The 22,266-nt window shown below is 45.5% G+C and overlaps 1 protein-coding gene across 5 annotated transcripts in view; it reads right to left on the bottom strand.

Annotated features, from left to right (window-relative positions):
- Window positions 1-8,066: 8,066 nt before the first annotated feature.
- The window catches only part of Col6a3 (collagen type VI alpha 3 chain), an 80,531-nt gene continuing 66,331 nt past the window's right edge, over window positions 8,067-22,266 (bottom strand). For all 5 annotated transcript variants that reach the window (XM_040753045.1, XM_040753046.1, XM_040753047.1 and 2 more), the window contains 7 exons: window positions 21,407-22,105; window positions 20,397-20,499; window positions 18,549-19,297; window positions 16,422-16,685; window positions 15,011-15,109; window positions 9,602-9,766; window positions 8,067-8,819 (listed from right to left, as the gene is read on the bottom strand). In XM_040753045.1, coding sequence (XP_040608979.1) covers window positions 8,806-8,819; window positions 9,602-9,766; window positions 15,011-15,109; window positions 16,422-16,685; window positions 18,549-19,297; window positions 20,397-20,499; window positions 21,407-22,105 — 2,093 coding nt within the window. In that variant the 3' untranslated portion in view covers window positions 8,067-8,805. The remainder of the gene's footprint in view (window positions 8,820-9,601; window positions 9,767-15,010; window positions 15,110-16,421; window positions 16,686-18,548; window positions 19,298-20,396; window positions 20,500-21,406; window positions 22,106-22,266) is intronic.

The following is a 22,266-nucleotide window of genomic DNA, read 5'->3' as shown; positions in this document are numbered from 1 at the left end:
CTAATGCCTGGCTTAGGAAAGACCATGGGACCCAATTCAGGGTATCAGAACACCACATCCTGGCTTCCAGCTTCTCATGGCTTTCCGTCACATGGGAGCGGAACCTGTCAGTTCCTTCCCGTGGTTGGAAAATATGTGAAAACTGTTGCAAAGCTTTCAGCAGCAATAGGAATTCGTGAAAACCAGGTTTAGCTCCAAAACTGGATGGCAAATAAGAACGTAGGCACCTAGAGCCACCGCCACAGTTCACAGACAGGCTGTGGACTCAGTCGCTGCATCTGACATAAATGCGGGTCCTTGACAGTGATCTTCACTCATCACAAGGGATAGAGCGCCAGGCATGCAGCAGGCGTTCGTGCCCTCTCAGAGTATCTTCACCACCCAGGAACCCATGCCTCTCTCCTACAGGATGGACAATGTGGTCTCTCATCATCTTGATTCTGTCTCTGCTACTGTTTCTCTAGGTTCGTGTCCAATGTGACTGATCCATCCCAATTGTGCCTCTATCCTCAGCCCGATGTGAGTTCCCTTGTGTCAGTGGTGGATGCCTCCAGTTGTTCTGTGTGGTTCACAACCCCTGCCTCTCCTCCCAAGCACCTTCCTTAACAGTGTTGACCAGGACCTCCACCAGATGGAAAGAGTTAGCATTCTCAGGTTGACCCCCAACCGAAGAGCTGAGAGCAAACAGATAAGCACTCAGGTTCCTGTTCCTCACCATACTGTCCCCAGCTCCCCAGTGGTTCAGTGTGACCAGGTCCCAGCTGTTCACAATGCACCTGTGTTGATTTTCTCACGCCTTAGCCTTGCTTTTCTGTGGTCTGTTCTTTACATCCCCTGTAGCTTTTTTTTTCATCCCCAAATAGCTATGTGTGGTCAAGACAGGATGAGGGGTCTGTTTCAGGTAAACTGTTCTACACGTGGCCTCTCTACTCACTGGGTTAGATAGAGCAGATACCAGGCACACATGCTCTATCTAACTCTAGCCTCCAAAAGCAGAAATACTTTTTCTCAGGTATATCAGATCCACCAGTTTGTTTTTGCTGTTGTGCTATTTCTGTTTCCAAGATCTCTGGAAATTTTTTGCAAATACTGGAAATCTATCATTCTTTTGAAATCAAACATCTGCGTCTAGTTCCCTCTGCAGATGCCCAAATATCTTCCACAAGACAACTGCAATGCCACATGAAGGTTTTCCCAGACACTTCTGACTCAAGGCAAGAGTACATTGTCTATTTTCCAGGCCGAGTGTCACTTAAAAGGTGAACTCATTATGCAGCACTGTTTTCTCCATCCACCACTCACTATGAAATGCCACAACTGGAGTGTACAAGACCTCTGCACTGGTGTTTTGCTCCATAGCAACTGAGTGCCCACACTCACTCAGTTCATATATTATGAACTGGATCTATATGTGGCCTCAGGAGCTCAAGACAGTCCAACCCTTGCACAATATCCCAAGCAAGTAGCACAGATGCCCTAGGCATGAATTGGACCTTAGAGCAGCTACCAGCCCCTGGAAGCCCAGAAGGATGGGGCCTACAGGCAGCATGGAAACTCAAACCTGTAAAGAAACAGAGAAGGAGCAGAGCAAAGAGCCACCCCAGCACCAGGCCCCACCAGTCCTACACCAGGCCCCACCAGGCCTGCACCAGGGCCCACCACCCCAGCACTATGACTCATAGTCAGACAGGACAGCTTTCAAGTTCCCAGAAGTCACACCCAGCTACGTGGAATCCTGACAACCTGACTTCCAGGGAGCTGCAGGGCCAGCTGGAAAGCTTGCCAGGTAAATCTGACATGAAACTATGAACAAGTCCTTCCAAAGAAGTCACTATGAGGAATAAATGCCAAACGAATCTCAAAGGACCCAGATATTACCTTCCCACAAAAAAAAAAAGGCTGGCACCCTCTCATATGAAGTGCAACTGCTTTTTAATGGTGTGCAAAATTGGAGAGATGAATAAAAAATAGAACACACTTGAAAGTCCTGCAGAGATGGTGAAGCAAGGTTGAGGCAGGCTCTGTGCTCACACGTGGGGGAGGACAGCCTGCCAGGCAGCAAGAGGTCCTCAGCCCAGGTCCTCACTTCCCTGCAAGTCAGAGACACATTCCAGACCAGCCTGCTTCCCCAGGGCCTTCCGAGGGAAGCCAGGGCAGCTCAGACAACAAAGGGTAATGGAGAAGGTCACAGTGGAAGGGCAGGGGGGGACAGTGGTGCTCTGTTGGAGAGAAGGATGGGAGACCCACACAGAGCTGTTGAAAGGGGGTCAACTTGGCACTGGGAGAAGACACAAGATCCTCTGGCCTCAGTATAACAGCCTCTGAAAAGCAGCAGTTGGGATCAATATTCACTGGGATTTTGGGAGAGCTGCTGGGTTTTAGTGCCTTCTGTGTTATATCATAGCTGGGTGAACTGGGCCAGATACTCTGACTAATCATCTGTACAGCTTAACTAATGGCTTCCCCTGAGATGGTGTGTGTGAAGCAGCCATGCCATGCCAGACTCCAGTGCTACCAATGAGGGCAACTTGTGTGTCCTGAGCTCCTAGGACAACCCATGGTTTCAGTGACTCAACACAGTAAGCATCCATTTTTTAAACATGCACACGCGTGCACACACACACACACACACACACACACACACACACACACACACACGGTACTGTTTGTTGCCAAGCCAGACCAGAAGCTGCCCCAAAGAGACCAAAGGGACGCTAGTGTCATGAACATGTCAGGGATCAAGAAAAGACAAAACTCACATGGTCTAGTGAAGAACTGTTCTTGAGAGAGGAGCATGGCAAGAAGTCAAGGACCAGGAGGAGTCTGCAGCTCAAATCACACTGTTCCCCAGTCCTAGCCAGCAAAAACAACCCCACAGATGTCATGGGTCTATCTGCTGTGTGGGAACTTATGTCACTCTGCTTCTGTTGGGTCAAAATGAACCCAGAAGCTACCACCACAGTGTTTCATCAACTGTCGCTACGGTCTTCCCTGAATTTCTGTAGTGGCTTCGTGGCTGTCCCTGATTGTGCCTGGCAGTCCTGGCATCTTGTCTACCCATACATCACAGCCTGGGCATCCTTCAATGTTCTTTAGCTTCTACAAGCTTCTGGACAGATCCCATTTCATGAACAAAACTAGCCTTCTTCTACTACCCCAGTGAACACCCCCACCTCTTGCCCAGACCACCCATGGACCTATCCAGTGTTGTTACTCCTTTGTGTATCTTCAGTCTTGAGTTTCCTTCTGTGAAGAACTTTGGCCCTACATTTCCTTCTTGTCTGCCTCCCTTGCCTCCTTCAGAACTTAATCAAAGTTACCTCAGGGAGGCCTACAGTGATCCCTATAGAGATCTGATGACACAGTGATGACATCACAGCTTAGTGATGCCACCCCTTCCCTTTCCACTCACAGGCCCCACAGTTATCCATCATCATCCTCGCTGCGGCCTGTGGCATGCATTTCAGGGGATGGCTCCAGGGCTCATTTATCCGTCAATCCCAGAACAACACATAAGATGTGCTCTGTACCCGTTGAATAGATTGTACCATTTGTTGATTATCTTTATTGAGCCAAACAGCTATATGGGTTTGGAAGTTTCACTCACACTTCAAAGTCTTGGATGAATGAGTCCTCCACTCTAGTTCAGAATTTGTACTAGATGCAATGCAAGTTTGGTATAGGTTCCCAGAAGAGGTCAGCTGCTGGTCAAGAAGGACACTTTCAATACCTCAGGAGTGCTCGGTGGCAAAGAGAGTCTCCTTCCAGCAACCTGAAGTTCTGACTATCTACAATGGTAGGTCTACAATGGTAATCAGGGTTTCCCTCCCATGAGAACACCAGGTCCTAAGAACAGGAGATGAGCAAGAAAAGCAAACCTGCTGTTGTTACTATCCTCAGCACTTCCCATGTGCTACCACTTTACAGAGGTATCTGTTTTCTACTGTCCCATGAGAACTGTATTTCTAGCGCCCATCATGCAGTTAATGTTTCAGATACATGTGGATGGATGGATGGATGGATGGATGGATGATGTGATGGTTGGCTGGCTGACTAGCTGGATGTATGGATGGATGATGTGATGTATATATGGATGGATGGATGGATGGATGGATGGATGGATGGATGGATGGATGGATGGATGGGTGGGTGGGTGAGTGAGTGGATGATGTGATGATAAATGGATGATGGATAGATGAATGGGTGAGTAGATGGATAGATGGATGGATGATGTGATGAACGGATGAATAGAATGGATAGAATGGATGATGTGATGGCTAGCTTTAAGCTTTAATTGTCAACTTGACATGATCTAGAATCATTTGGGAAGAGTATCTCAACTGAAGGATTATTTTCATTAGGTTTGTATATGTGCATGTTTATGGATTATTATCTTTTGGGGGTATTCACATACTTTTTATTTAAATTAGAAACAAGCTTGCTTCACATGTCAGTCCAAGCTCCCTCTCCTCCCCTCCTTCTCCGCCCCCCACAAAACCCCCATCTCCCCTCCTCTCCCCAGGGAGGGTGAGGCTCTCCATGGGGAATGTCCAAAGTCTGTCATATCATTCAGGGCAGGGCCTAGGCCCTCCCCCGTGTGTCCAGACTGAGAGAGCATCCATCCATGTGGAATGGGCTCCCAAAGTCCACTTGAACGCCAGGGATAAATACTGATCTACTACCCGAGGCCCCATAGATTGCTGAGGCCTCCTCACTGACACCCATGTTCAGGGAGTCTGAATCAGTCCTATGCTGGCCTCTCAGCCATCAGTCTCAGGTCCATGAGCTCCCCCTTGTTCAGATCAGCTGTTTCTGTGGGTTTCACCAGCCCGATCTTAACCCCTTTGCTCATCACTCCTTCCTCTCTGCAACTGGGTATGGAGAATTATCTTTAATTAATAAGGGAAAACTCCCCACTGTGGGCAGCACCATTCCCTTGCCCAGCAGTTTTCAAACTGGTGGCTGCAACCCTTTTGGGGTCATATGGCAGATATCCAGAATATCAGATATTTGCATTACAATTCATAACAGTAACGCAATTACAGTTGTGAAGTAGTACTCAAATAATTTTGTGGTTGGTGGTCATCAAAACAAAAGAACTGTGTTAAAGATCACAGCATTAGGAAGTTGAAGACAGAGGGTCTTGAAATATGTAAGAGTGGAAGACTCAAGCTGAGCACAAAGAAGTGAGTAGTTAGCAGGCATTCGTTCATTTCTCTCTACACATCTTGACTATAGATGTGATGCAACTAGCTGTTTGAAGTTCCTGCCTTGACTTCCCCACAATGATGGTCTGGAATCTGAAATTATAAGCAGAAATAAACCCCTTCCTCCATAGGTTGGTTTTTGTTGACTTAGTTTATTACAACATTAGACATGAAGCTAGGACAAGTGCATGGCTATTTTATCCACACGGCTATGTATATACACACAGCTACGTATGTCCACACGGCTACGTATATATACACAGCTATGTATATACACACAGCTACGTATGTCCACACGGCTATGTATATACACACAGCTACGTATGTCCACACGGCTACGTATATACACACAGCTATGTATATACACACAGCTATGAATGCCCACACGGCTATGTATGCCCACACGGCTATGTATGTTCACACAGCTATGTATGTCCACAAGGCTATATATTTCCATGTAATTCTCTGTCATGTATTTTTGACAAATTTTCATCTTGCTGAAGGCTTTTTGTGGGAGGAAGAGTGCCGTTGCCCACTCTGCACTTTGAATCTGTCTGCATACCCTGTAGCAGGCTTTGTCATCTCCGAAGTTCCTCTCCCCAACCACTGTCTCAGGTCCTACTCAGGGTTTGTCACTCAGAGGCTTGTAATGCCCTCTGCTTGTACACGCAGCTGAACCCTGCCTCTTGTCTGGACCACTGCTCTTGAGAGAACATTGAGTCCGCAAGAAGCAAGTGGCTGCCATTTTTTTATCTTACTTCCTGGGAGCCATATTAATTCCTGAGTATCTCTTGCTCTTTGTACTGTACATGTGAGATGCATCTATCTCATTTCGTTAAAAAGTAAGCTTTATTTATATCCATTGAAATAAAATACTTTATACACAGGCATTATGTATACTGACTGGTAATTTTTTATTTTCGTTTTTATTCACGTTTACCCTCTGATATGTATTAATATACACCAAATTTTGACATTTTCACCCTTCATTACCCTCTCTCAACTACTCTTCCTTTCCCACTGAAATCTTTATTCTTTTCAGTAAGCCTCCTTTTATTTCAATGTCCTTTTTTTAATGTGTGACTCACTTAATTTAATTTGGTCAAGAGCAAGAACATGAATGTTCCTCCTCCAGCACCATTAACTGCCTATAGTACTTTGCTGAAGGGTGGGATCTCACGAGCTCCCCCCACCCTTATAATAGAGACTTATAATAGTATGTGGGGCTGCCTCAGTGTGCTGTCTTCCTTCAAAACCAGCAAGGAACAAAAAAGGGGGTCTGTGGTCAAGTAAATGCATCTGAGAGAGATGGTGCCTTGGACCTTGCCTCTTCATTCAAGAGCCATCAATCCAGTGATGGGACAAAACTAGCTGCTGGTTTATACCAGGTAACAAGGAGATTTTTAAATGGGAGAAGAACATGTTCTGTCTGAGCCAACCCTTCTGTGACAGTAGCCGAACCTCTTGAAAGTAGGGAGTTATCCACACACCCCATGCTCCTGGGAGAATGATGGGCCCACTCAGCCAACCACCTGAATCTCTGTGATCTGATCTTTTTGCTGTTGATGTTGTTGTTGTTATTATTTTGTTTTGTTTTTAGAAACAGGGTTAAACTGCATTACAGCTCTAGCTGTGTCCTGGAACTAACTCTGTAGACCAGGCTGGCTTCAAACTCCTAGAGACCCACCTGCCTCTGCCTCCCGAGTGCTGGACTAAAGGCTTGCGCCACCACCTCCCAGCATAATCTGCTCTTCTAACTCTGGAAAAGCGGTGGGTGTGATTTTTCTCAGCAATCTTAAGCTGCCCAGGAACGGAAAAGCAGCACACAGATGCAGGCAACAAATCTGAGTGATGGGGCAGGTGTGCTGGCAGCAGCAGACAGGAAGAGCAGAGAGGGCCTCTCTCTGCAGCAGGAAATGACTCTCCAAGTAATGGACGTCACCCAGATAATCTGTAGCTTACCTGGAACAGGTCTTCCAAGGATGTCAGAAATATAGGGAATCCCTTCCACACACCATTGGTCCAACCATTGCCCTGTGCTCTGTAAACACAATATCGTCTATGGGTGATTTCCAGAATACTACACACAGACCTGGTGGCCAGTGGGTATACATCAGGAATAACCAGTAGGTTCACTCTCCAGAACAGACAGTCAGCCACACCTAGGAGTTGGTGTAAGACATCCCTGATCCTTCACTCCACAGCAAGGCTGCAAGGTTCACAAACTAAAGTGGTTCTCAGAATTCCCTTGTAGAATCAAACCCATGACCCTCACAGTGGGTGCTGACTACCACCTTATAACCCTGGTCTCACCTCCACCTCACTTCCTACTCCCCAGCTTCTCAGTGGCTTCTTTAAAATCTCTAAGAACCAACTCACACCTAACTCCTGGGAACCCAAAAAGTAACACCAGGTCACGACAACCCATTTTAGACCCACATCACATAAATCAAGAAGGAAGATGCACAGATCAGCCCGACTATAGGCTCCAAAGTTCTCTGTTACTGAGGGTCCTTTCAGGGCTGGGGTTGGGTGCCTGGCAGTCTCACATTTGCAAAGCCATTAGTCACCAATGCTCCAATCAGAGCCATGACCTGAATCCACCATGGTCTCTGCTAAGACAGCAGAGGACCAGGAAAGAATGTCCTAGTGACCTCATGAGGACAAAGCAGGACTTCTGGCAAGAGATATTTGCTTCCCTCACCTGTGGAGAAAGGAGGGGCATTCAGCTGATCCTTCCTCAAACCCAAGGTCCCCTCCAGTAAAACCAGAGACCAGGCCTGAGCCAAAAGTCCTTGGCCTTGGGGACCCTTGACAGTGAGCACTATAGACACAAGAAAACCAAGAACACAAAACCCATGACACATTCAATATACTTTATTAAAAAGTTTCTTTGTATAAATTTCCTAAAATTTTAAACATTAAATCCCACCTCCAAACTCCAAGACAACAACAATAAAAAAACAACCCACATTAGAGGAATGCCAAAAAATATTCTCTATTACGACTTTCTTTGAATTCTTAAATCAAGGCATTTGTCCCAACAGTGCACACAGATGAAGGGGGTCTGATTTCTCCTAATTATATCATTTTTCAGAGAATTTAGAAGAAGAAAATTGCTTAACATCTAATCCAGGAAATTGGGGCCATGAAAAGGTTAGACTCTTGTTTCTCCATCTAAGCCATGCAACTACAGGGGAATGAACCAAGCAGAAATGAACAGAGTAGCTGTGACACTGAGGCTATCTAAGTTCTAGACATTGCATTTTCCTGGCACAGGCATGGAATGAAACTCCAGAGGGAATTTGAATGTATAGGAATGTTCACATAAACACCAGCAGTGGCTAGCTATTACACAATGGTCCAAGTATACGGTAGAATGCCTGGAGACGGAGAGCGGGGTCCACAGACACGTTTAGCACCATATCGACAGGTCACGTGCAGAGGCTTTCCTCCCGAGGTTGAGTGTCAATCAAAGCATGAAAAGGCACCGTGCTGGGGTATCTACCCAGAGCTTCTATGAAATATGAGTTGGAAATGGCCGCCTCCTTCTTCTCCCAGAGGTACGTGTTGCCCGAAGGCCATGCTTAGGTTCTGGTCAGGCTGATAAATCTGGGTGTGGAAAGCATTGAGTATGGAAGGAGGGAGAGAAGAGTGAGGGAAGAGATGGGGAGAGAAGAAAAAGAAGAGGTCACTAAACATAAAAGACGTTGTATTTGCTATGGTGCAACCCCACAGCCTCTAGTCTCTATCCCATCCTCGCTGAGACTTTTGTGGCTGCAGGATTGAGTAGTCTGAAATGGGAGCCCACCCCGATAGAACCCAATCTCACCTCCACTTTGTGCACTGGCACTCATGCCTCTCTGACCCCGGGCTCTGTGCCGTTACCTATTGAATTGCCCACTATGACACAACCCAAGTATCAACATTATTATTTATGGGAAGCAAAAGTAGTTTAAAATGAACACATGAACATTCATCATTAGTTTTCTGTTATTAATCATTACTCTATCCTAACAATCATGTATAGTGTGACATTTCTAAAGAGACAAGGATGTAGTGATGTTTCTGATATACTTGGCTCTGTGTTTCCTAACGGCCAAAGATCCGCATACCCTTTCAGGAAGCAAGTCAGTCATTCCAATAATTAATTTCGTGTGTGTGTGTGTGTGTGTGTGTGTGTGTGTGTGTGTGTGTGGTGTGTGTGTGTGTATGCAAATTAAAAATTGTATCTCTTTTTAGTGTTTCCCTGGCACATCTTATCTGAGGACACAATTTAACTTTATACAGGTTTTCCATAATCACTGTAATTCAAGTATTTCCCGGTGGTGAGGTTATTAACCTGGATCTCTTTTCTTACAAGAGAAAATAAAACACAAGGGATGGCCGCTTACCAGGACTGCACATCTTTTCACATTCTTCCTGTGTCTTGAATCTGTTCTCATTGCCCCCACAGCCTCCATACCAGAATCTCTTGCAACCTTTGTCGTTCAGGTCATAGTACCATAGTAACTTAAATTCAGCGCAGGTGCCACTATCTTTGGGCAGCTTACAAATATCTATAATACCAAGAAGAGAAAGGAGCATCAGTGGGACTGTGCCAGCAACTCATCCTCCAGAGTCTGTATCAGAGCCTGTGGGCTGATCTCAATGCTACAGTAGAGGAGAGTTTCATGGCAGGAAGATTTCAACCTACCGAAGCTTGGTTTCCTCACTATTGTACCGATTGAAGTAAGAGTCACTCTCAGGTTTACAAAGAATAAATAAAATCACATCAGGAGTCCCGAATATGAGCAATCATTGAATAGCAACGATAAAATGACTAACTTCCCTCACTGCCCCATTTCACTCTCCCAGTCATTTGCCTTCCAGTTCTTTCTATCTTCAGTGTCCACAGAAGAAACTGAATTTTCAGACCACAGGCTTTTCTACTCCTTGGTAAAATGGCATTAAATTCTGTTAGAATATACTTCAAAAGTAAGGCTGTACATTTCACAAAGAAATTAGATTGAAAATTTAGATAGTATGTAAGTGGACATTTGTTTTTCTTTAAAAAATATTTTATCATTTATGTGTGTGTGTGTGCGTGTATGCACGTGTGTGTGTGCGCACGCGCACGATACATAAGATCCCCTGGAATTGGAGTCATAGGCAGTTTGCGAGCAGCCAGACTTGGGTTCTGGGAACTGAACTCTGGGCTTAGGCAAGAGCAGCAACCACTTTTCACCACTGGACCTCCTCTCCAGGCCCTCAACATGTGTTCCTTATGTTAGGTGTGTATATGCACACACATGTATAGCCAAGTATCATTGCAGCCTCTCACATAAAACTAACTCAGAGAAGAAACTCCTCACCACAGCAGAAATGCCCCAAGGCAGACTGTGTGGAAGCAGGAATGTTTTTCCCTCCTGTTAAGGAAGTTCATGTTTTGAATGTATATGTCTGTTGTAGGCCAGCTGCAAAGGAAGGGCCAGGTCCCCCAGATGCCTACAGAGGTAAGTTTACAGTTTCAGAACAGCGAGGCTTCTGTTTACAGAACTCTCTGGCAAACTCTGGAGTTTGCTGGGAATGATGTGTGCATGTGAAATGCTTTAATCTAAAAGTCTGGAAGGCTAAGCCTACTTTCAACAAACGTCCTGGAGCAGATAATGTCTGTGCAAACAGCTACCAGCCTGACTCACAAGTCTCCCACCAAGTGCCACCTCCGTTTAACCCTGTGCAAGCCAGATTGTGATTGCTGTAGTTCATACTTCCTTGAGCATGAGCAAGGGGGCTCATTCACAAGTAGTCAGAGCACAGCTGGGAGTGTGCTCCTCGGCAGCTCTGTGGCTTTAAGGACATGAATTTGATCACCTTGGGCACAGCCATGTTGATACAAGATGCTGCCAAGCCTACAAGGCAGGAGTAAGTTTCTGAAGCCAGAGCCCCATATCTACAATTGAGGCTCAACGCTCCACTTAAGTTTTCAGTGTGATTGTGACTAAGTTTTGGAACCTCCCTTTCAGTGTTTGTAAGTCAAACATTGAAACCAGTTAAGCTGCCTTCTCACAAGAGACCAACAGCCTTGAAGACAAATGAAAGCAAGCATTTGTACCTATTTATCACAAGTTGCAGAGTTTAGCTCTTTAAATTATTATTGACATAAATTTCACCCATTACATCATCTTGTTCCAATCAGTGATAGATAAAAGACAGACAAACAGACAGACAGATGATAGACAGACAGACAGACAGACAGACAGACAGATAGATAGATAGACAGACAATCTATCCATGGTGGCATATGACTAGCCAAATGATGTGTTGCCATTTTACATTTTAAATTTACTGTATATCATACCAACACAAAACACTAACAAACAAAGCATGTACCAACCATAAGTCATATTTTGGTGTCAGAAGTGATATTATGAGAAAAATGTGTAGCTTAGAATCCATACAACAATAAAATGTTGTCAAGCATGGGATAGCCATTCATTTGGAGCTGTATAATCCACCCAGTCATACTTCCTCTGTTAAAATGCAATCAGTCCTAGAGACTGGTCATTTTCTAGGATAAGTAACAAAGGATACCGGACACAGAACACATGATGAGTTCTTTTGGCCAGCTCTGGCATTGACAGTTTTCTTGCACAAATATGCTTAAGCTACTGATTTGTGTTTCACTTAGTAATATTGAAAAAAATCAATGTTCTTGGTTAGACTTGCTTTGTTTAGAAATTTTCACTTTAAGATGCATAGAATGGCTCAACTCCTTTCATCCCAGCATTCGGGAGGCAGAGGTGGGCGGATCTCTGTGAGTTCGAGGCCACCCTGGTCTACAGAGAGAGTTCCAGGACAGCCTCTAAAGTCACAGAGGAACCCTGTCTCGAAAAACCAAAAAATAAATAAATAAATAAAAGATGCATAGAAAGTATTCACCTCAAGGCTTCACCAGCCAAAACTGAGATGAGAAGAAAATAGTTACTTACAAAGTTCTAAACCCAAAATTAACAGCCAGTGCACAGCCTCTGTGGTAACAAGCCTGTGGCTGTCAGCACCACACACTCAACCTCTCCGCGTCATGTGTTCTACTCAAATCTCTTTTATTAGCTTTTGCCTCTCTGGTTGTGGAAAGTGCAAAATGTCTAGAAAATTCTTGTTTCATCAAGAACATGACTTGGAGGAACTCCTAGATAGCAAGATTTGGGGATGATTTTGCTTCCTTGAATGTGTATCTCAGAAGGCTGCGCCTGGATAAACGGTGTTTAGTTAGTGTAAACAACATAATCTTTAAACACAAATCTGGGTCAGGCGGCTCTGTGTTTCAGTGTGCAGTTGTGCCTTTGAAGTGTGTGCATACTGGATCTTTGGCTGCTCTTTTTCTTCCTAAATTTTATTAATTATTAGTGGTGTGTGTGTGTGTGTATGTGTGTGTGTTCGATAGGAGAGAGGGGTGTGCCATGGCATTAGTATGAAAGTCAAAGGAAAATATGGAGTAGGTTCTCTCCTTCCATGTTTCTGGGTTTAGTGGTGGGAGGGGGGAGGCCAAGTCGCATGAGTATGAAAGTCAAAGGAGAATATGGGGTAGGTTCTCTCCTTCCATGTTTATACGGGTTTGGGGTTAGGGGGAGGCCAAAGTCGGGTTGTTAGGCTTACACTGCAAGTGCTGTACCCAATGAGTCATCCCACTGACCCCTAACCAGTATCTTGAAGGAAAATCTGGGAAACCCCAGCCACAAAGATGTGGTTTCTTTTTTAGGTCAGTCCTCCTGTTGGGGTACCCTTACCAGGGTACCCTAAGAATATACCAGAATAGCTGTGAGCCAGGCAGTAGACAAAAGTCTGTCTGCAGTCTTCGGTATGGGCAGCAGAAACTGCTAGCCAGCAGAGTCAAGGGTATGGAAACTCACATTCTCTCCTCCTCCCACCACCACCCCGCCCCACCCTCCACCAACTCTCATTGCACCTACCTACCGCAGCTTTCCAGTTTGTTTACATCATAGCATTAAATTCCTTCAAGGCGTTTTATACAATCACTCAGCAGTTGCAGTTTCATTGTCAAAACCTGTACGGATTCCTGCCCTGTTTTCCTTAAGTTCTATTGAGAAAATTCCCTAGTTTTCTGCCAGTCTTTTCACTGGGAAGGCTAGGGACATTGAACACCATACCGGCGTTTGCATGTTACATGACCATGGTAGCTCCTCAGTCTAGCACAGTTACAAAGGCAGCTACAAATGCTTCTTATGGAAGATGAAGAAAAGCACATGGTGAGAGGTTGCTCCCGATTGGCCAGAAAGTATCAAACCATCTCCACACTAAGCTGACACACGCTCTTTGAGGACTATGAAACGGCATCACACCTAAGTCCTCATGGGATTTTGAGTTCTTATGTGCTGGCATCTTTGGGTGACCCATCTTAAGTCAAATACATTGAGCACTGCAGTAGTCACTTCCTCAAATCTAATGAGCCAAGCCTCCATTCTGCTAATTGGGAATGGTAGTTTAAGTGAGAATGGCTCCTATTGGCTCCTGTGTTTGGACATTTGATCCCTGTACCAGCTAGTTTATGAAAATTTGGCACAAGCTAAAGTCATCTGGGAGGAGGGATCCTTGGTTAAGAAAATATCTCCATAAGATTAGGTTGTAAGCAAGCCTGTAGGACATTTTCTTAATTAGTGATTGATGCAGGAGGGCCCAGCCCATTGAGGGCAGTGCTATCCCTATGCTGGTGACACGGGGTTCTATGAGAAAGCAGGCTGAGCTAGCCATGTGGAACAAGCCAGTAAGTAGTTTGCCTCCATGCATCTGCATCAGCTCCTGCCCCCAGGTTCCTGCCCTGTTTGAGTTCCTGTCCTGACTTCCTTTAACGATGAACTGTATCTATAAGTGTAAGTAAATAATCCCTTTCCTTCATAAGCTGCTTTTTGCTCATGGTGTTTCATCACAGCAACAGTAACCCCACCTAAGACAGTCCCCAGTTGGTAGAACAGTTCTAGAAAGATTAGGAGCTTTGGTTTTGTTGGAGGAAGTGTGTGACAGGTAGGCATTGAAGCTTTAAAAGCCTCCCACCATCCACAGTGAGTTCTCAGCCTCCTGCTTGTGGATCAAGAGATGAGCTCTCTGCTACTCCAACTGCTGCAGCCTGCTACCTCTGCTCAACCATCATGAATGCACGCTTATTCCTCTGGAACTGTAAGCTCCAAAAGTTGCCTTGGTCATGGCATCTATCACAGCAACAGAAAAGTAACTAATACAGGCAGTTATGGGTTTCAGACTCGTATTCTAAGGATATAAGTCATGCCTGTCACTAACAGACACACTCTGTGCTCAAGTACCCAAGAGAGTGGTCTACAAGAGCAAGCCAGAATGTGGTGTTTCAGGAACTGGGAACACATCCGAATCCTCATGTTCTGTGGGGTCTAATCCAGTTGTCTTGTGTTTCCTAAGTTGTTTCTTACAGCTAATTCAATGAGTGAATGAAACCCTATTCTTTGCAGCACCACAGACCACAAGTCAACCCTAGTCTCAACCTAAGGCAGAGAGGAAGTGACTAATGGAGGCAAGCATGCTAGCCACGGGCTCAGAAGCAGCTCCATCTGGCTTCCTCCAACACTATGGTGACAAGCATTGTTCCTCTGCATTTGAAACAGACAATATGCAGAATGGTATGGAACTCAGCAGCTGAGAGCCCCTTTCGAACTTACCCCCATGGAAGTTGTCTGAATTAGTCTCAGGCAGGTGACCTCCATTTCACAGGACCTGCAATTTCTAAGAGAATACTTCCTGAGGTTCACAGTGGGCCTACTATTGCCATGACTCACCTGTTTTAGTGAAGAACAATGGCTCTGTGTTCACCATGAGATTGATGGTTGAACTAGATGCTGGTCGTGCTGGCTGAAGAGGTGGAGGCTGAGTTTTCTCTATAAGGAAAAAATATATAGACAACTAGTAGTTGACTCCAAAACTAAAAGGACTGGGGAATGCTAAGCTGCAGATGGACACTTGCCTTTCTGGATTAATCTTTTAGGTAATGGGATGCTGTTGAAACATAGAGGTCTGCGCTCACTACAGATGCTGCCATATACATGTGAAATGCACCTGTTAGCAAAGAGTTGGAGGAAGCCCCTGGCCCAGGAGAATGGTGTCCTGGAGTTAGGTGGGTCTTCAGACTCCCTAACCTTGGGCTACTGGTGGAATTCCTTTCTTTAAGAATGATTCTGGCCAGGTGCTGGTGGCACACGCCTTTAATCCCAGCACTAAGGAGGCAGAAGAAGGTGGATCTCTGTGAGTTGGAGCCCAGCCTGGTCTACAGAGAAAGTTCTAGAACAGGCTCCAAAATAATACAGAGAAACCCTGTCTCAAAAAACAAAAAACAAACAAACACAAAACCAATTCCACCATATGAACCATACTGCACTAAGGAGAGATACTCTGCCCACACGCTTAAGAGGGGTTAAGAATAGAGGTACGAGAACCCAGAAAGACTCAGAGAGAAGAGAGACATGGTCTTGAGTGGTTCAGAAGGGCTGGAAATTAAGGACATGGTGGTGTGTGTGTAGATGTAGTCCCAGTTACTTGGGAGGCGAAGTAGGGAGGTCATCTGTACCCAAGAGTTCCAGGACAGCCTAAGCAACATAGAGACCCAGTTCTAATGATGATGATGGTGATGATGGTTATGGTGGTGATGGTGATGGTGATGGTGATGATGATGATGAAAGGAAATGACTGGAAAGGAATGTGAGGGAAGGCCTGAGCAAAGTGGATCATTCAGCTCAGTACAGGTGGGTAGGGCCACCCACCTTGTGGCAGACCCTCGAGTTAGGCACCTCATGACTATGCCCATGAAGAGCTCTGGACCTCTTTCCTGGCTCCCTATGGATTGACTTCCATTCACTGAATTTGGGAGCAGGATCTCTACTACCAGGATTCAAGCCCTGTTTCCCTAGGTGCCACCCTGGATGGGATGGGCTAAGGTGGAGCAAATCTGGTTTCCCCCATAAAGTATCCCAGGAGCCAAGGATGAAGGCATATTGCAGAGGGAGCTCCATCTTCTCTGCTGCTGCTGTGTTTTAGATTTGCAGGGTGCAACCCAAGTACCCAGGATGGACAGGTTTTACTTTTTAATTGGGTCAGTGCTTCAGAATAGACTCAGTACATCATTGTTTTACATCCTGTTCGGTGTGCCATGTAGAAATCAGGAATCAAATACTCTCAAATCGGCGGTGCACTTACTTGTATTGAAGCTTCCTTGGTAGATGACTCTGGCCTGAGACTGCAGGTAGGAGACCACCACCACGTGGTACATCTGCCCAGGCAATAGGCCGCTGATGACACGGTCAGTGACAGTGAGGTTTTGTCTTAGAACCAAGGACTGGTCCTGGGCTGAGGTTACAGTGAGGTCATAAAAATAGGAACCAGAGGGCTCGGGCCTCTCCCAGTGGAGTCTGGCACTGTTCTCCGTGACTTCAGACACCTGCACTTCTCGGGACACTCTCACTGAAAGGGCAGAGCAGAGTGCAGAGTTAACAAGTAAAACTCACGACACAGGACACTTCACATGGATACATGGAGCTTCAGAAGAGGTCTGCAAGATGTCAGCAGACAGCTGTCCCAAAGCTTGCCAAGAAAGAGAACTAATGTCCCAACTGTCAGTCATATCCTCCACCAGCCTGCATGGCATGTAACACACAGGAACAAAGCCCTCCCTTATTCATCAACAAGGTACATAAATAACTGCTTTCATTTTTCTATCAAAAAAATCACTTGTTAGGATGATACTAAGCCAGGCAGTGGTGGCACACACCTTTAATCCAATATCTTGAGAGACAGAGGCTGGTGGATCTCTGTGAGTTCCAGGGCGCTAACAAAATGTTAGGTATACAGTACAAAAACAGCCCTGGGATTTCAAACGTGAAAAGTCATAATGTTTTAGGCTATGACAAGAACTGGTTGTCAAGAGGTCTCTGCTCACAAAATGAAGATAGTTTCCACTTGACCTGGAGCACATATATTCTAGACTCATCTTCCTTTATAGCAGGTGAAATGCTATAGCATCTTCCTACATCTTCTTTGGAAGAAAGGTAACAATAATACTCCCTGGGTCTGGCTGACTCACCCATCCTTCTAACAAAGTCAGAAACAAAAGAGACTGCTGGTCAGCCTCTGAGGACAATTGAGTGTCTGAGGTGTGATGTCTTGCTTTACTGAACTAACTCCTGATACTGCCACAGAACTCACGGGGCAAGACCCCTTTTGGGGGCCACATGCCTTTTGGAAGGAATGGAGTGATTATCACAGCTCCAGCTCAGATCTTTCCAAGTCATATTAGAAGGGGAGCAAGTTTGGTTCCAGAAAGAAAGAGGGAAAGAAAGAAGGGATGGAGGGAGGGAGGGAGAGAGGGAGGGAGGAAGGAGGAAAAGGAAGAAAGAAACAAAGAAGAAAGAAAAGGAGGAAGCAAGGAAGGAAGGAAGGGAGGGAGGGAGGGAGGGAAGGAAGAGGAAGTCACTCTGCCGCCCCAGCAAAGCAACAACAGCAGGCGTTTCCCTTCTCTGCCGCTCCGAGTGTGGAGAGCCCAACTCAGGGCCCACATTCCACACGCGACCAAGGATAGCTACAGATGTGGCCCAACACAAAATCATAAACTTACTTAAAATATTGCAAAATGTTTCTTGTGTAACTCGATTACATAGTTTTCAGGCTTGAGAGTTGTAGATGACAGCATCACGTGTCAATGTCAAAAAGTTGGACAGATTCCTGACTTCTCTGGGCCCCATGGACGGTGAGGTCATGGGACCCAGAGAAGAAACTACTACTACTATGTTCCTAGCCCAGTGTGATGCCTAACCGCATCCTACATGCTCATCTTTACACCCCAGGCAAGTGTAGCTCTCACCCTCTTCAACAGACAGAGGCCATTGCAGAAAATTGCTCAAAATGCGGAGAACAACGCTAGTGGGGTACCCAGCCCTAACTGATGCATCTACAACACACCCTATGCACCTATGGCTCACAGAACATTATGAAACATGGGGACGAAATACTGTGAGAGCCAGAGAAACAGGACATCTATAGCAGGGAAACTATACCCAGGGAAGCAGGGCTGGCAGTAAAGGAAGGAGCTGCCTTCATCAGGATCCCAGCAGCCTTGAGAGGTTGTAAGAGGAAAAACTGCTTCATAATACATAGAAAAGCAAAAGCGATGTGTGGACAATCCTGTGAAACAGCTAGTATCTTCCAAATTCTATCATCAGCTATGACAACCTCATATCAGCAGCTACCCTGTAAACAGGCTTCCCAGGCCATGATCCTGGAGCGGTAAATTCATACATAAAAGATGGTTCTCTAATCAGGTTTTCTTACCCATGGGCTTAGTAGTGGCTGGCTTGGTGGCAGCTGGTTTGGCCTGTGGCCTGGGGGTCTCTGGCTTAGTAGCAACTGTCCTTGAAGCAGCAGCAATGGGTCTCGCTGCTGCAGGCTTCGCTGCTGCTGGTTTTGCTGCTACTGCAGGTCTGACTGTGGCTGTATTGGTGGCCACAGGTTTGGCTGCCACATGCTTGTTAGCAGAAACTGGCTTCACAGCGGCTGGTTTAGCAAGGACAGGCTGAGCTGGGGCTGGCTGAGCTGGGGCTGGCTGGGCTGGGGCTGGCTGGGCTGGGGCTGGCTGAGTATGCACTGGCTGAGCAGGGGCTGGCTTAGCAGGGGTTGCTGGTTGAACAGGGACTGGCTTAGCAGGGGTTGCTGGCTGAACAGGGGATGGTTTAGCAGGGGTTGCTGGGTGAGCAGGGGCTGGCTTAGCAGGGGTTGCTGGCTGAACAGGAGATGGTTTAGCAGGGGTTGCTGGGTGAGCAGGGGCTGGCTTAGCAGGAGCTGCTGATTTAACAGGGGCTGATTTAGCAGGAGCTGCTGGTTTAGCAGGGGCTGCTGGCTGAGCAAGGACTGGTTTAGCAGGGGCTAGCTGAGCAGGGGCTAGCTGAACAGTGGCTGGCCTAGCCGGGGCTGGCTTAGCAGGTGACAGATTTACAATTGCTGTTGGTTTGGTTGTTGTCACTGGCTTCATTGTGGTCACAACTTTGGGCGTAAGACTTGAGTTAACATTATACGGAGTGTTTCTGTTAAAAACAAATCAATCATTACCTGTACCCATACTTTTGCATGTTATATGAAATAGAGAGTCATAACCCTATGATTTACAGGAAAGTTGTGGTTTTTATCAACATGTAGGCACTGGTTTCTGCACATCTTACATAATATTGCATATACTACATTTCTTACTTTTAGAAGCTACCACTAAGAAAATATTGAACAGCATACTAAAATAGAATTATTCAAAATGATTGCATCAATTATAAATAAATATGATATCCTATGTTCAATTGATAAGAAAAGGTAGAAAATATTTAACAATTAACTGAGTCATATATGTAAAAATCAGTATTTGCACTATAAATTATCTACTCATTAGTGAGGTAGCTCACACTATCAATTCTAGAACACTGAAAAGATGAGACAGGAGAATTGATGTAAGTTTGAGATCAGCCTGGGCTACAAAGTAAGTTCTAGGCCAGCATGGACTGCACAGTAAGACCATGTCTAAAAAAGTTAAAAAGAAAGGAGAGGGGGAGTAGGGGGAGAAAGAAGAGGAGAAGGAATGGGTAATACAATATAGCAGATCCTCAACTCGGTTCACACTGACCACACTTAAATCTAGGCTAGCCTTTGGCCATATTTTGACCCATAAAAAATGGTTTAAAAAAAAGTAACGACGTGCTAGGACTGACTTAGAGAGACTTTATACTTAATCCCCTTTTCTCATGAAAATCCTCCTGGTCAGTTTGTGAACAAGCCTGAGCTAGGCCACTGAACAATGAGAGGTCATACAGAGTAAAGATGAATCTTCCCATTGAAGACCAGGCTAGACAGCTGAGAAGCATACATAAAGGAGGACAGTAGGAAAAAAACAGTCAGCTGAACCCAGTCAGAAATTTCTAACCCACAGGACTGCAAATATTTCTTGTTTAAAATCTCTAAGTTCTGGCTACTTCATTTTGCAGCAGAAGCTAACCAATACAAAAGAATGTTTAAGAACTCACATTACTTTAGGGAAGTCATATTTCCATATTTCATTGTCTCCATCCACAAAGCTTGGGATTAGTTGGAGACCTCTGCTCTATAGCTATGATATTTGGTGTGACAATTATAATTACTTACACATGTTTGTGACCAAACTTCACACCATTCTTCACTGGTTGGTCCCCTTGGAACCAATCACACTGTTTCCTGATATCTGGAGGCAGGTAAAATGCATTTTCACCTAGAGGGGGGAAAAAATCAAGCCATGGAAATGAAAATTAGTGTGCTAATGAGTTAGTTACAAAACACTTGGGTGACTCAGTTAAAGTTAATGTGTCCTGGATGTGAGAAAGTAGATCAGAATAAATGAAACTTTAAGTAGAAAGTATAACAGGTTCCATACATTAATATCAAATTATAATCCAGATATGGTAGGGTTCTCTAAATGTTTTGTTGGGTACACTCTTATTTTTCCCTAGGTAAAGCTGAGGTTTGCCTGTGCTTCATTTTTTCCCTTGAATGCTTTCTGGGATAGGCCTTCATAATGTGAAGAGGATATTGTTCATAGACTTCAATGATGACTATTCAGCATTTCTTATATTTTATAGATCACCCTTTTTTGTTTAATATGTGTCCTGTGCTGATTCACTGGGAACTACACCAGGCCCTGAAAAATACAACAAACTATTTGTCCCTGTGTAGAATGCAGTCTCCAGAGATCACAGATCTAGAAACCAATGACTCATAAGTCACATGACTGATGCCCTAAGTCCAGTATCCAAAGGTGGGAACTTTTGGAAATCAGTTTTTAAGATAAATGCAGAGCAGGCACTGAGATAATGAAGAGGAAATGAGAGGGAGGGTGTGTCCCACCCAGAGGCAAGTGTGGATTAGGCAGCAAATCCTAAATCAATGAAACCCCTTCTAGAAGCTTCCCTAAGTCTCCCCAACAGGATAGACTTCCTGTGGCACACCAACATATAAGGTCATGCATAGTCAATATGTATTTGGTCCATTTGCAAACTAATTGTAACTTTTCAGAACACCATCAATGCCTCATGAATAGAAAGTATGTTTTCTGTGACTGTTCTTCCAGCCTTGTGACCAGAGTATGGGTCAGAATATACTGCATGTGGCATAGGACTTACTGCTGACAAAGGATGGGAGCAGCCTCCCAAAGCGCATCAGAGGCTCCTCGTTGAGCTCAGTTGATTTGTCCACAAGCTTGAAGAAGACGTCATTGGGCTCACTGGCAAAGCTGTACACCTCCTTGACATTTACCTTCCTGCCAATGCCAAGAACCACGAAGAAGTAACCCTTGCACTTGGCCTGCAAGATGGCTCTCTGGGCCTCCTCCAGCTGCTGCCTCTGCATATCGCCAGTCAGCATCAGCACCACAATTTTGAGGTCCCGCGGGTTTGGTGCACTTTCAAAGATGTTCTCTATGGTGTATTCAATGGCATTGCCCAGGGCCATGGTTCCCTGCAGCTGGGTCATCCTCCTGCTAAGGAAGTCTAGCAGCTTTTCCTTGGCACCATAGTCTGTCAGTGAGAACTCCACCTTCACAGGGGGCACACTAGCATTGTCCACAGACTCATAGGTTGCCTGCTGCACAACAGCCACTCTGGCGAAGTGTTGGGAGGCCTTGGGGTCTGGACTCAGGTCTAGCTGCCTGACCACGTAGCCTATATACTTCTTCATCTCATTGAACTGGAACAGAGTAGTAGCCTCTGAGCTGTCCAAGATGAAAGCCAGGTCGATGTCCACATCGCTGCCCGCTGCCCTCCGGTCCCTGAAGGAAGGCCTCCAGCTACCAAATCCGCAGGACGGGCTGATATTGCAAATGTCTAGAAAAAAACACAGTGGTGTATTATCTTGTGGTCCCCGCAGCATCCGCACCTTCTGGGAGTCAGGTGACTACTATTATCACATGAGACAGAAACTTTTCTGGGAAGGATGGTGCACGTCTGCAATCCTGGCACTTGGGAGTCTGAGGCAGGAGAATCAC

This window comes from Mesocricetus auratus, unplaced genomic scaffold (genome assembly GCF_017639785.1).
Source record: "Mesocricetus auratus isolate SY011 unplaced genomic scaffold, BCM_Maur_2.0 Super-Scaffold_100010, whole genome shotgun sequence".
NCBI classification, from domain to species: Eukaryota; Metazoa; Chordata; class Mammalia; order Rodentia; family Cricetidae; genus Mesocricetus; species Mesocricetus auratus.
The sequence above is the reverse complement of the archived record's forward strand: the minus strand, read 5'-3'. Positions and strand labels throughout refer to the sequence as shown.